Source organism: Pollachius pollachius (assembly GCF_949987615.1).
Source record: "Pollachius pollachius genome assembly, chromosome: 15".
NCBI lineage: Eukaryota > Metazoa > Chordata > Actinopteri > Gadiformes > Gadidae > Pollachius > Pollachius pollachius.
In genome coordinates, this window is record NC_136948.1 from 19,116,708 (window position 1) to 19,132,446 (window position 15,739).

Sequence of the window (15,739 nt, forward strand, 5' to 3'; positions counted from 1 at the left end):
GTATGATGTGTAATAAAATGTGTATAATGAGTTTAATTGAACTTCTTCAATTAACTTGCAATTTCGCATCTTTAGGAATATAATGTTCAGACTTCTTCAGACATATTGTAGTAATATATTTAAGACGTATCATATTTGAGCTTAACAAGATGGAAGATCCTGTTCACTCACACAGATTTCGGCCAAGCACTTCATCGTGTCAACGCAACAATGAGTAATCCATTGCTGCTGCTAAAGTCAATAATACGCTTTGTTGTGCGAGTGTGGCTTAGAGGATGTCGTCGTTTTCAGGAAAGCAGCATTCCGCCCAGGAGCCCTGTGTTCATACATGACAGATTGCAGGTTGCAGTACATTCTTATCAGTAGGGAGCTATGTTATGTAAAACATACAGTGAGGTTGGAACCATGCAAATCCTACGCGGCCCTTTGGTATTCTGTTTGACTTGAGAGGTCATGACACTAGTACAAATGCATTGATACATTGATCAACAAGTAGGTTGTCATCTCATGTTAATAATTCTGTAATGAGCTCGGTTAATGTGGTTCTGTTATTATGCGTTCAGCAGCTATGCAAATGTTCACATGTGTTGGGTTATGCACTAATGTTATTAGTAGAGGTTAATGGGGGATTGTCTCGCGGGGGGGGGGGGGGGGGGACAATGTGAGGGAAGTGACGTTGTTGGAGTTAAGTGTGTTACGGCTGGAGCTACGGCGTGGTCACGGCCAACAGTGATCGGAGATAGCCGTTGTATTTGCTAAATAAAGAGCAGGATTGCAAGCCAGACATCGCCTGTTTATTCAACGCTGCACCACCATGGGGTGCAAGGCCCGCTTGAGGGAGACGGCGAGGCGCATGGCTTACGACGCGGGAATGAGCTCCACCGACCTCGGACAGAGCAGAGGATATGACGGAAGCTTCGTCGCTGGCACGTCGGCTCCTCCAAAGCATGACAGCGGCGAGTATGCGCAGCCTGTGTGGTAAAGGGGCGGTGCCTATGCTTGCCGGGCCCCATGTAAAACACCAAAGAACTCCGGTAGGGCGGACTGGCAGGCGTTTCATGCCCAATACGAACTGTTGTCACAAGCTGCAGGCTGGTTGGAGGATGATAAAGCGCTACTGCTAGCGTTATGCCTTACAGACGATGCACCGGCATGCCTGTTACTGCTCAGCCCAGAGGAACCTAATAATTATGAGCCTCTTGTTGGGGCTCTACAGAGGCGTTTTGGACATTGTGAACAGCCCGGTCTCCGGTCTCCTGGCCACACTCCCTGGTCAGGACAGCCATGGAAACACATGGCCATGACACAAAAACCCCAGTAGAGAGAAACGCCCCCCCTGTTCGCAGCTTCCTGCCACTGGTGCCCCATGCCCCCAGCAATGGTCAGCCCTCCTCTGTACACGCCCATTCATCTTCCCGAGCCAGGTCAACTACGGTGGGGGAGACGGACAGGCTATCGGCGGTAAGAAGATATGGAGAGAGAACTGTGACCACTTAGAGCAATGGCAGCAGGAGGAGCTGTGTAAGGTGTTGTCTGACTTTACGGACATTTTTGCACTAACAGACAATGAAGTGGGCCTGACACAACTGGTCCAACACGAAATAGACACTGGGGACGCACGGCCCATTAAGACACGCCCCCGGAGCCTCCCCATGGCTCACCGTGAGGCTGCAGACAGAGCAGTTAAAGAGATGCAAAGAGATGGCATTATTGAACTGTCGGACAGCCCCTGGGCCTCGGGAGTGGTGATGGTTTCGAAAAAGAGGAGCACCAAGATGAGATTCTGCGTGGACTACAGACCACTGAATAGTGTGACAAAGAAGGACTCGTATCCATAACCCAGGATCGATGAGTCACTGGACTTGGTGTCTGGCTCTTCCTGGTTCTCTTCACTCGACTTGCGAAGAGGATACTGGCAGGTGCCCCTCAGCCCTAAAGCAAGACTAAAGACTGCCTTCTATATGGACAGGGGGTTGTGGCAGTTCCGGGTCCTCAGTTTCGGCCTGTGCAATGCCCCAGCCACCTTCCAAAGACTCATGGACAGGGTGCTGGCTGGCATCCCCCGTCAGAGATGTCTGGTGTATTTGGATGACATCCTGGCCCATGGGAGCTCCTTCAAAACAGCCCTGGAGTCGCAGAGGCTGGTGCTGCAGAGAGTGGTGGCGGCGGGCCTGAATTTACACCTGAATAAATGCCGCTTCATGAGGAAGGAGGTGGAGTTTTTGGGTCACAGACTGGGGCGAGAAGGCGTCAGCACACTGGAGGAGAAAGTGCATGCAGTGAGAGACTGGCCCGCACCCACTGACCAACGACAGCTGAAGAGCTTCCTCGGCCTGGCCTCATATTACAGGAAGTTTGTGCGAGGTTTCTCCTGCACAGCTACCCCACTGCACCACCTGCTGCAGAAGGACAGGGACTTCACCTGGACACCACACTGCCAACAAGCCGTCAACTCCCTACAGAAGGCACTGACGGAGGCCCCCGCCCTCACCACCCCGGACCCCGGGTTGCAGTTTACTCGAGACACGGATGCCAGCAACGTGGGCATGGGTGCTGGCTCAGGCGGGGCCAGAGGGGGAGAGAGTGGTGGCTTATTTCAGCAAAATCTTCAACAAGGCTGAGCGCCGCTACTGCGTTACACGCCAAGAGCTCCTCGCCATGGTGGCGGCGATAAAGCACTTCAAGTACTACCTGTGTGGCCAGCCCTTCACTGTCAGGACAGATCATTCGGCACTGCAGTGGCTGATGTCCTTCAGAGAACCGGAGGGCCAAGTTGCACGCTGGATTGAAACGCTGCAATCCTATGTCTTTACAGTGGTACACAGGGCTGGAGCCAGCCACGCCAATGCCGATGCCTTGTCCCGCCGCCCCTGCGCACTGGGAGGGTGCCAGTACTGTGAGCAGAGAGAAGTGCGTGACAGAGGCCTCAGTATCGAGGAGGAGACATGCCCCATGCACGAGGGGGTCGGACCAGTCTGCCGCGGTGTGACAGTGGGTTGAGGCAGGACAGAGACCACCTTGGGAGGAGGTGACTGGGAGCTTCACTGCAACGAAAGGCATGTGGACTATGTTTGAGGCGCTGAGGGTGGCAGAAACTATCCACAGTGACCAAGGGAGGAACTTTGAGTCGCGGGTCTTTGCCGCCATGTGTGAGCGCAATGGCATGCATAAGACCCGGACCACAGCCCTGCACCCCCAGAGAGACGGCCTCGTCGAGAAGTTCAATAGAACCCTGGGAAAGCAACTGGCAATCCTTAGCGTGGAACATCAACGGGACAGGGACATGCATCTGCCCTTCGTCCTCATGGCCTACAGGTCCACTGTTCAGGAGTCCACCTCATGCACGCCTGCCCTCCTCATGTTGGGGCGGGAGCTACGGACGCCAGTGGAGGTGGCCTTTGGCAAGCCCCCTGACACCCCTGCTGTTCCTCCAGGGAAAGAGTACGCCAGGTGACTCCAGAATCGGATGGAGTCCGCCCATACCTTTCTTGAGACCAGCTGGAGAAAGCGGGCATGAAACAAAAAAGGAACTACGACATCAGGTCGAAGGGAAGACACTTCCAAGCTGGAGATCTGGTGTGGGTGTACCGCCCCCGCAGGAAGAAGGGATGGTGCCCCAAGTTGGACTGTCATTGGGAGGGGCCTTGTCAGGTGGTGGAGTGGCCGGGTGAAGTAGTGTACCGGGTCCAGATGCCAGGAAAGAGAAAGAAGGTTGTGCTCCACAGAGACAGGTTGGCCCAGTCCAGAGGGGACTCCCGCCCTTCCCCAAGCTTGGAGTCCCAGGCGCCCGCCCGGAGGGGTGACGGCGCAACCGCTGCACGCGGCTACACAGGGACACACAAGCCCTATCGAAGCCCCATTTCCCCTGCACATGCTTACCCAGAGACAGTGACTAACCCCCCTGTTCACATCCCTCCTTCCCCCTTCCCACTACAGACACCTTTCACTGCACAGGGGCGTTGCCCCACCCACCGGGCAGAAGCGCCTGCGTCCCCCAAGCGGCCGCGGAGACAGGGACGTCGGCCGGCCCGTTTCAGAGACTTTGTGTAGTCCCTCGGGATGAGGGACTTTGTTGGCGGGGAGATGTGTAACGAGCTAGGTTAATGTGGTTCTGTTATTATGCGTTCAGCAGCTATGCAAATGTTCACGTGTTGGGTTATGCACTAATGTTATTAGTAGAGGTTGATTGGGGATTGTCTACGTACGGTGTGGTCACGGCCAACAGTGATCGAAGATAGCCGTTGTATTTGCTAAATAAAGAGCAGGATTGCAAGCCAGACATCGCCTGTTTATTCAACGCTGCACCACCGTGGGGTGTATAGCGTTGAAACCATGTGTCACCAGGACAATTTGTAATCATTTCTAGCTATTGCTGTTTTAAACAGACCAAATATATGTAGATATTTTTTAACAATACTTCCTATTCAAAAAAGTGATTTTGAATAGGAAATGGGTTGCTGAATAATGAATTAAAGTTATCTTCGTGCCCTGCTGTGATCTGGGCCAGAACGCGCCGTCTGCTTTGTGTACTCTCTCGTCCCACACAGGAAGTGGGAATTAATTATTAATGAGGATGTTTAAACCCACACACACAGAAGCTCATTTTTCTTTACAACAGGGCTGGACAATGTCACACTGGGCTATATTGGTTTATATAAGCCAGTGTGGGTTACATTGAGGATGTGAATATATATATATATATATATATATATAAATAACATAATAATATTTCTTCTTTATATATATGTAAATGCATATTTGTATTTATTTTTTTAATATCAGAAAATATATAGTGTATGTATGCTATATTAGATAACATAATTCTCGATATGAACAGTGAATGACGATCCAGCTGTGTTATCCCCTCCACATGTGTCCTTCGGTGCTACATTTACCCAGTATCATTACCAAGTCAAAGAGGCAGACATCGGTTTGGTTAGATGAACATAACTAGCTCTAAAGCAGCTGGGTGAAGACCATTTAGAAGGTCTGCTTTAGAGAGGGGATGTCCAACTCTTGACCCGTATGGATCAACAACGTATAGCATCCCAAATACTCTCGATCACACCGCTGTTAACTTGGCCCAGGAGAGATCAGACAAACACGGGCTCAAAGCACAGCAGGAAACGCAGTGAGCGGGAAGAGCCATGATGTAATGAGTCCAATAAGTGACAGATAGAAGCAGAGCATCCGGCTGCTGATGGCTGCCACCCCCACACGCGCTCCTCACCCTGACAGGCCTCAGGCCTCGTATCCAAGGACCCCCCGTATAGGAATCACACTGTTTATTTGTGTACGTGTGTGCGTTTGTTCGGTGCATGTGTGCATATTTGTGTTTGTGCATGTGTGTGTGTGTGCGCATGTGTATGTGAGCACATATGTCTGTTTGTGTACATGTGTGTGTGTGTGCACATATGTGTGTTTGTCTGTGTGTGTGTGTGTGTGTGTGTGTGTGTGTGTGTGTGTGTGTGTGCATATGTGTGTGTGTGTGTGTTTGTATGTATGCGTGTTGTGTTGGTGTGTGCACGTGTTTGTGTGTGTGCACTTATGTGTGCTGTGCGCGTTTGTGTGTCTGTGCGGGCGCGTGTGTGCACGTATGTCTGTGTTTGTATGTGTGCACATATATGCATGTACGTGTGTTTGTGTGCGTGTGTGTGTGGTAACCCAAGCCGGCCTCACAAGCTGTTCCACTGACTGGGATTAACCCAGGGAGAGAGACGGAGAGAGACGGAGAGAGGTCACAAGGAATGATATAAAGTGCAAGAACACAAATCATGGTGAAGAAGAAAACACCCCGTGTACCAGTGCGGGGGTCATTGCTCCGCTGTCTCCCTATCTCTCTCCAGGCCCACACAGCAGCAGAGACTGGCTGTTATATAACCATCTGTGTGAGATCAAAAGCAGTGGCCCTCCCACACAGACACACACACAGACGCACAGACACACACAGAGAAAGCGAGCTTCATTATAGTTTGGTTAAAGTCTCGGAAGAAGTCCATTCCCACAATGCATGTCCCACATACTGTGTGTACACACACACACACACACACACACACACACACACACACACACACACAATTTCGAGAAAAAGGTAGTTGATTGGAAGTACCACCAACAGTAATACCAGCCTTAATCTTTGGCAGAGCTAGAAAAAACCTGCAAGCCTCGGCCCAAATCACCTCATCTGGAGGGGGTCTGAAAGCCATCTGGCATTCCTTTTTTTTTGCCATGTGTGCAACAGAAATACTATGAGGAAGACAAATACCTCCAAACAAAACCAGAAAAAGCATCATTGGTACAACAGAGAAACAAGTAAAAACAGAAAACTATTTTCAAGTAGAAAAGGCTGAACAGAAACATGAAAATATAATCAGAACCATTGTTCTGTACTTGATGAGGGTGCAGTACATGGCTACAAGTCCCATCCCGTTGTGACCCAAAAACACTGAATCAGGCACTTTCATTTGGGCAACAATGATTACATTTTCTTTTGCGAAGTCAAATACTCATCTATTTTCCTCTAATATATAATCCTGGAGCCCAGAAATGGGGTCCCGACCCCCTGGTTGGGAACCCTTATCTGAGAGAATCCCTTGCCTTGCAGGCATGTATTGCGGCACCTTTTGCATTTAATAATTAACATTGTGCCGCCGTTACACCGTCTGCTGAGCTGCAGCTCCCGGTAGTATCGCGACACACATCAGCCTTGTAATAACTTCACAGAGAATGTCAAGAATGCCATTGATGGCCGGACGCGGTCGCCGCATGCAGAGCACTTGACCTCATTAGGGGTCGGTCTGGAGTGCTTTTTAGTCCGAGTCAAACATTATTCTTGTGTATTTGTACTCAATTATGTTCGGGTTTCTTTTCACTGCAAGGACACATGTTCTGAGGTTTACAGGACATTGATAAATCAACACGGTTCTGTCTGAATTCTCATTCAGGTTTTTCATTATTTGTTTTTTTAAACGTCTTCAAATAGAAGATGGCTGCAGCAGGAAAAGAAAAGATGAAAGTCTGTCCTCCTCCTCGTCACTCTGCGGGTGTGCGCACAGGGAGAGAACCGCGCGGAGGCGTTGGTGCTATTTCCTACCACCTCGGGAGCCATTGCCTCTCCAGGAATACTCCTCCGTGCTCAGATGAGGAGAGGGCGAGGTCTCTCTCCCCTTGCTTCCTCTCTGTGCGGAGGACAGGAGATCTCTAAATAAAGCGTTTTGCAGGGCGAGTTTCACCCGAACAAAAGCCAGACGACTGAAGAGAGGCTGGAAGCTAAATGTAACCACGTCAAGGCCCGGAGCCTGGGACATACTGGCTCAATGTGTTTTGAATGTATTGAGATCTCTGTGCCTGTGACCAGTTTCACCCTGCTCTCAGAGATCTGGCCTCTGGTTGGTAAGTCACAGCAGCTAAAGCCGGGGTCTGGACATAGCAGAGGTCTGGACATCCTAAGGGCACGCTCTCGGGGTAGAGAGCGTGCCCTCAGTGAATCTTCACTGAGACCTTCATAAACACACAATATGGCCGCTGATCCATCTTCCATCCCAAGAAGCCACAAATATCCTGCCTTGCGAACACCACCGCCACCACCACACCAAGCCTTCACATCTCTTCTTCCTTGCCAGGGCCTCGGTGCCCATCTCGTCGATCCATCTGTTGTGCAATGTCTTGCTTATGAAAAGCGATGAGCACAGCAGGGAGTTTTTTTCTCATGCTAGCCCTCACCAGCACACACTATTGCACCAGTGCACCATCATCAACATCTCATAGGTCTACAAATGTAATCTTGTAATCTTGTGTGCTGATCTATGCACTTATGTCAGTAAGGGGAAAATCTCCCTGAAGCACGCTCAAAATGTTTTTTTGAGCAAAATGTAATGCCTTTTTTTCAATTTTCTTTACCTATTCAAACATTTCAGCAATGTACACGTTTAAATGCTGTATATGGTATATCATGGAATGTAAATGGTAAAAAAAAATGAGGCATATGAAATGTGCTTGAATGTTGATTTTAAAGCGGACAAAATGTGTCTTTTCTCGGTCACATTGGGCCAGATTGCTTGGAACTGGACTGGGAGAAGTGTGTGGGTGGGTGGATAGCGCTGGCTTTGAACACAGAGACTTAAATATCAAATGTGACATCACTCCCATAATCTCCAGAATAGCATATCTCTCTTTGGGGTTTGTTTCCAATGAGAGTTCTTGTTATTACACTACAATAGGAGAGTGGAGGGCTTATGCTTCATATTGGTGTCCATGTTGCCCCTGGGTGATACCACCCAGAAAAGGTGGTATTGAAAAGGTTGAGGCATTTTCAAGCCACTTTATGCCCACCAATATCTGAAGCCTCGCTCCTCCAAAACCGATTTCTGTGGTGAAATGTGTATCTCCAAAACCGCTAGCTCTTTGGCTCTGGCTGTCGCAGTCATAACAAGGAGAATAGAAATGTTCATGAAAATGTTTTACATTTCCAGGTCTTGCAATCAATCTTCAATACACCACTTAAGTGGATGCAATATATATGTATATATATATATGGTGACTCGACTGTAGCAATGATACCAGTGAACGCAACGGTTGGACACTTGCAGTGAGTATTCCATATTATGAAGGGGTGTTGGGGGAGTTGATTCAAGCACCTCTGTATCACCATGATTTCCTCAGGGGTCAGTTTAAGCGCCGTCTGCTGTCCCACCTCAATGGGTCGGAGTCATCATTGTGGTGCATGTGTGTTTTTATATGCACACACGTGTGCTCTTATGAGAAGTGGTCAGCAATTGACAAAATGCCAGCTGTAAGGCTGCAAGGCCTCCTTGCATTTCTGCGCTGCTGTGTTTCACCAACCAGAGCGCTCAATGAACGTGGAACCTTTCGAAGGAAAGGAGCGGACGTCCACACTTCTCAGGAGTCATGGTGCGTTACCATCATGATTCCTTTCTATATACAGACAGGGGACGCCACACCTCTCTGCCAGGAGCAGTCAGGGTGAGGCGTCTTGCTCAGGGACACTTCGTAACTCAGCTAGGAGGAGACAACCCGCTCTACCTCCTGAGCTAAGCCGACCCCTACCTTTCCGTTATTCTCTGCCGCTGACGAGACGCCTTGGAAGGGATCATCACTCAGATTAGATCCAGATACAAGATACCATGGCAACCCCTGTGGCATGACATTGTGAGATATCAAGCGGTGTGTAGGTGAAGTGTTGTGAATCAGAGAGAATAAACGGCCCTGGTTCTCCAACACAGTCACAAGATTGTGCTGATAGACGTTCTTCTCTGATGCTGTTGGTGAACAGACAAAGATAGCAGAACCTTCAAAGCATTTAACATCTGTGTTATCTTATTCAACAACAGAGAAGCTCCAGTGTAGCTGTTCTGTTAACACACTCCATGTATTTCTCCGTAAAAGCAGATAACGAGAGTTTTTTTTCTACATGCAATCAAGGTTCATCAGGAATCAAATCAGATATCCAAGGTAAGTGAAAGCTGCAATGAAACACGCCTCAATTTGAATCATTCGTCGTGATTTTAAACATTGCTCAGCACTTTCCAAGAAGATACACCCTTCACATCTCCTAGAAGTACGACAAGAAACCAGTGCTTGTTAAACACCACCTATATGCCATCTGTTCCAACCGATAAAGTCACTGGTCTATCAAGACAAATAGAGGCAGGAACTCTTGTCTCATTTCCCTTGTGTTCCACTGAGGTCTATAACGAGACGTGGATGAACCGTGTAACGTTAATTGCATAAATGATGGTCATGCAGATGCGTTGCCAGTTGGGTTCATTATAGCCCATCTTCCTGAACTACAGCTCACAATTAGATTTGCCAGGGCGATGTTTACTTTCACATTTATAGCAATGATTTAGCATCGCTCTCCATCATCCAAATGGGGACGGAGGCTACGTCGGAAAACCTTGTTTTGTTGTCGACTGTACGTGGTCAGCTGTGGCCTTTATTTTTTCTCTATCCTTCTTCGACTTTAAAATTTAATATTTAGCAAAGCGAGTTTTGCAGAATAAACCAAAAAGGTAGGGATTTGAATCGGTTGCTTGCCGATATATATTTAAAAATACTATGGGCAAATCTCAATCTAATAGTGTAAGATGTGTTTGGCTAGAGATAGCGGGGTCGAAGGGATTCTGTGTATAGATCAGTACATTGCGCACACAGCCCGGGCTGGAAGGGCAGAACACAGTTTAGCGCTCCTACCAGGGGAAGGCTAGTGAACGTGATTTATGGCATTTGTAGCAATGCTGCGTATGCGTCCAACGCACACGCACATAAATCTCCACCTCCGCACACACACTTGACGTAGTTGCGCACGTGCAGCCATCAACGGCAATGATAGACCTTGAATCCTGCTAAAAAAAGATGCCACTCCTCAATAATTGAAAGGTCATTACTTTGGCTTGGATGGCTTATCGTATATAAGCCCATCCTCAGAGAGAAGGCACTGTCAGGCATATACCCTAATACATTTCCTCGTAAGTTTCACATGTCTAAACGCATGAAGAATGAAGCCAAAGGAAGAGAACTCCTCTGCACACAAGCTGAGGGAAAAGTTGAGGATCATAGCAGACTGATGTTATTAGTTTGTCTATTTGATATGGGTTTTTTATGAAGGCCTTTCTACCAAGTGTCCACAGTAGGAGCATGGAGGGTGAAGTGATGGGTGGGTGTTTATACAGAGATATAAACACAAACTTCATGAAAATGATGTGCTTTCATGTAAATGCTGAGACAGGTGGGGCTTGATAATGAGCGTTTTTCCGGACAGCGATACGGAACAGATTGAATTCTACGGCCGTGTGTCCTTTACAGAATAGCAGGGTACCTTCCCAAGACAGATTTCAATTTCATTGAACACTCACTCATCCTTGCGTCCCTTCTTTGGAAGCAAACACCCGATGCAGGCACACACACCACACACTCACACAAGAAAGCTTGCACGCTCATTGACACACACATCTTGTCCGAATGAATAGCCTCTTAGCAAGGGTCTTTGTCATGCACACGCACAATTTCAGTCATACACATCACCCGTGCATCTCAGTGGGTAAGTGCCCTCGCAGAGTATCAATATTGAATCAGTGTGCATCTTGGAATAAACCTGCCCAATTCTGATAGAGAGAGACGGGGAGGTAGCTTCATGTGAAATTGGCCGCTTTATAGCCTTGACCTGTACCAGTAGATGTGAGCCAATAAACCACAGATGAAGACTTACTAATACAAATAAGGTGGGTTAAAGTTGTCATTGCTTGGAAAGGCTTTGCTTCAATGTGCATGTTGAAAAAAACAAACTGCACGTCCTGGTCGGTTTCACTTTCACTTTCGAGGATTCCAGCTTTGAGGCTTCTAAGGGCAGTGTTGCCAGGATTGGTCCCAATATCCCACCGAATCTGGCAACCCTGGCTGCAGCACTAAACATGTCACACACCTCCATCTCACTCGGCACATATTGGTTTATTCAGTGTCTTATTTTATTCTGCAGATTTGTTATTGAAGAGGCTTTGCTCTGACTCTACAGATCATGAATTGCCTTTTACCGCCCACCATGTTGATCCAACCAGTTTAGAAATTGGGGAGAAGCCAACACACGGGCCATGAATCAAATATCTTATGGATCTGTCGTGAAGCACAACTGTGTGTGTGCGAAATAAAAGTTATGTGCAGGTTAATGTCACATTAATATAAATAATTGGAAGGTTTAACTGATCTAAATGCCAGCGTGTGTTATGTTATAGGTGTTATGCTCATGTTTTAATGAGGATGTCCAGTAGACTTAAAGCATCTTAAAAAATAGAAACTTAAAGTTTCTATGCAGTTTGACCAAAGTTTCTCTTATGTGCCTAATAAACCAAGCAAATAATGGGTGTTATCCTAATGTATTTGGTTTTTGACGTTTTGAGTTGTCGGGGCAAAGATTCAGCAAATTACCTCATAACAAGAGGACTGGCTAACAAGGTGGCTGGAGATAAAATGGGAAACAATTGATTAAAGTTTGAATATACATTTTCCAGAAGGATGTCCCCCATGTCACTTTCAATAGAGCTTGGAGGACAGCATGGACAGATTAGCCCAGGATTTGTCAAAAGCTTTGTTACAGCCGCACGTTTGTTTAGATAAACCTTCAGGGTTTATTTCATAAAATGTGTCATCCTAGGACAAACACAGGTGCCGCTCATAATACTAATTATAGATCCTTAATTATTGTGGGCGGCACCTGTGTTTGTCCTAGGATGACACACAAGGTCTATGAGTTGATATTGACTTGATTCAAGTTCTAATTAAGCAGCTTAGGACGATAAGAAAACATTACTACATCATTATCAAACTTAAAAAGTAACACTCTGGGTCAGATACAAAGGGTTTTGTAAATTATATTTATTTTCAGTATCAACAGATTACAAAATAGTGGTTAAACACAAGAACACTTCTTTATATGAGCTTTAAATACAGTAATAAAATAGAATAAATGCATCGTTTTACAAAAGGATAATTCGGTCATCAGCCTGTGCATTCTTAACATCTCCATTTGCAAAAGGGACTAGCAGGTGAACTAGCAGTACGAATGACTTTCTTCCTATGCTTTGGCCAAGGCTAACATATATAGCATTCATTCAAAAACAAAGCCACAGTCTTCAAATCCCGTCATATTTGATTTAGGGCTGAACGATTTAGGGAAATAATCGAATTGCGATTATTTTGACCAATATTGCGATTGCGATTTAATGTGCGATTTTTATAATTTATTAAGTTCCTTATGTTGTGTATTATTCACTAAAAAATAAATAAATCATTCTTTAGTATGACCAACACAACATTTGAAGCAGTCAACATAAAAAGTGCTCTTTCCTTTAAGCCAGGCAGATGTGTTGAGATTAATTTATATTATAAACTTCTTTATTCAACTATTGAATTGTAAAATAAAAATAAATGAATTGTACCGATTTCCAGTCTTTAACGGTAACAAATCACTTATTTTTTTAATTTTGCGATATGCATACCGCGTTCTATTACATTGCAATTTCGATTTGAATTTGATTAATCGTTCAGCCCTAATTTGACTCCCTGCGGATTTATGCATACCGATTCGTCACATTTTGACACACACGCATTGAGGTTCTGTGATCTAAGTGGACACCTACATAATATCTGTGTGCTAGAAATGGGGCGATCTGCATAACTAACGGAGTAAGTGTTGATGCTTTGTTTAAAACATAGATTCCGCTCAGGTTTCTATACTAAACCTTTTGGTAATAGTTTCATAATAATAAGATGCGTTAGCGGTTATACAGCATACAATCTCTTGAAAGCGGTCTATAAAGCCAGATGCCAAATAAATACGACTGACCACAGCATAGCGCATGGCTATATAAATATAGGAGGTCTATAGGTATGCCTTCAATACTGTCAAACACGTGGCGTGCCGATTTCTCTTCAGATTGCAATCACAAATGAATGACTTCTTCAACAGAGATGAGTATATAACTTTGTAGAGTCAAAAAGGCCTTTAAAGTATACATAGTAAGGATAACATCTCCCCAATGTGCACCCTAATGACAAAATGTACTTATTTGGACCGATGATTTAGTTGACACGTACCTAAACTATTCCCGAGTTTAGTTTTTTTTGTAGCTTAGTGAACATCCACAAAGACCCATTGTTGGTTCAGGGCGACAAAACAGACCCGACTCCAGACAGTCCCCGTCTCCATAGTAACCCAGTCTGTGAACACAAACTCAGTGGGGGAAAAGAGAAATAAAACAACTCCCACACTGTGTGTGTGTGTGTGTGTGTGTGTGTGTGTGTGTGTGTGTGTGTGTGTGTGTGTGTGTGTGTGTGTGTGTGTGTGTGTGTGTGTGTAAACTTTGGACGAAAAAGATACAGGGTCATAAAGGGGTCTATGTTTTAAGACGAATATAGACATTTTCCCAGGAAAATCTATTTTTCCATTTGTACGACCAAGTGGAAAAAGAGCTTCAACTTCCCATGCCACAGCCTGAGAGAACATCAAGCAGGCCGGGGCACCACGAAGGCTTTCTTTTAAATGCTTCAATAGCACCTGATACAAGTTTGCCTGCAAGTCAAAACAGGCGAGCCAGATGCTCAACTCAAAGCCGTATAAGGTCAATGGCATAAAAAGGGCTAAAAACAAAAAAATAACATGAAAACATGGATAACATAACCTGCTCCAATCTTATCAAGTGGCAACCGTTGTGTGTGTGTGGGAAAAACAACCAGACAGTATTACATCATTGAAATATGCCCCTGAAAACACACCCCTTTTTGAGACGCAAAACAGATTACAGTGAGAACGAGGCTGACTGCATTACCTCGATCAACGACAGGGCTATGAAAAACCCCAAAACAACAACTTTAACGGTTAACACGGTTAATAACCACACAGACAGCACGCCACACACCAAACTCCAATTAGGTGCGACAAGGTCTGGAAAAAGAATAAAAGGAAAATGGCCCTCCAGCGTGGATTCATAACCGGTATCCCCTTTGGTATTCTGAAGTGCTTCTTTACTTTGCTACTTTACTTTGTAGCGGCAACACACAAACACACCCACACAATCACACAAACACACCCAGACAGACACACAAACACAGCCATAGACACGCGGTGCTGAAGCACGGGCCGGCCCTTCGGTGCCAGTACGCGTGTTGTCCGGATTGCGAGGTCGTTACAGGTGGCAACCTTTCCTCCAATCTACCTGGAGGTCTACAGCCCAAGCCCCCCAAATCTGATCAGCTGATTGCTTTTCTGAGTGCTGTTTGATGGCCGGTTCAGGAGCCCAGGCCGTGAGGAGCCCTTGTTCCCCTGGAGCTTAGCCTCCAAAGCTTAGCTCTGACCCACAAGAGGCCAGGAACGGTGGAATAGGGGGTTGGGGGGTGGGGCTTTCACAGCAAGACATGGTTGAACGTTACCACAAGCATGTTGGTGTGTTCTTTAAAAACAAGCTACAAAGCAATGGTCCTTGTCTGCCCATCTGGTCCTCATGTCCATGATTCTAGCCACATTATTTTGGTCGAAGGCAACAAAGCAGAGCATCTTTGGTTGGGAGAAAAAATAAATAAATTTGCATATCGTTAAAATCCTACACCACCATATTTGGGCTTTCCTTCCCCACAAATCCATCTGTCCTCCGGTGTTGAGAGGTTATCCGAGGATGGAAATGAAAAGGGAAGGGAGGTGTTGCATCTGGGGGGGGTGAGGGGGTGGGGTCCGTCAGGTGTTCCTCCGTGGCCCCTAGGTGGGGGGTGGCCCCTCATAGCGCAGCATGACGTTGAAGGAGCGGGCAAAGTTGTTGGTCACGGAGCAGCTGGCCACGCCCTCGAAGAAGGGCAGCAGGAAGGCCAGCAGCAGCAGGGCCAGCAGCAGCAGCCACAGGGGCAGGGCCACACGCCACACCCTCTGGAGGAGCCCGGGGCCTTTCTGCTGCACACAGGGACACACAGAGACACAGTCGTTCATCAGGGGGTCGCTATTCCACAGAGTGGAGCATCACGCTCTCTATGCATCATTGCATTTACATTTCCCTCCACTGAAAGCATGTGGACGAGGGGAACATGTTGGCTGGCCAACGTTGACGGTCCACTGGTAATATAATGATGCATATCTCTGGTATTACAACGGTGCATATATCTGGTAATATAATGGTGCATATCTATTGTATTATGATGTTGCATATCGCTGGTATTTAAATTTTTGCATATCTCTGGTAAT

General features: G+C 46.6%; 1 protein-coding gene across 1 annotated transcript in view; it reads right to left on the bottom strand.

Moving 5' to 3' along the window:
* Nucleotides 1-12,370: 12,370 nt before the first annotated feature.
* Nucleotides 12,371-15,739, bottom strand: part of syne3 (spectrin repeat containing, nuclear envelope family member 3) — a 47,281-nt gene continuing 43,912 nt past the window's right edge. The window contains 1 exon segment of the mRNA XM_079752181.1: nucleotides 12,371-15,451. Within this exon segment, the coding sequence (XP_079608307.1) occupies nucleotides 15,263-15,451 (189 nt within the window). The 3' untranslated portion in view covers nucleotides 12,371-15,262.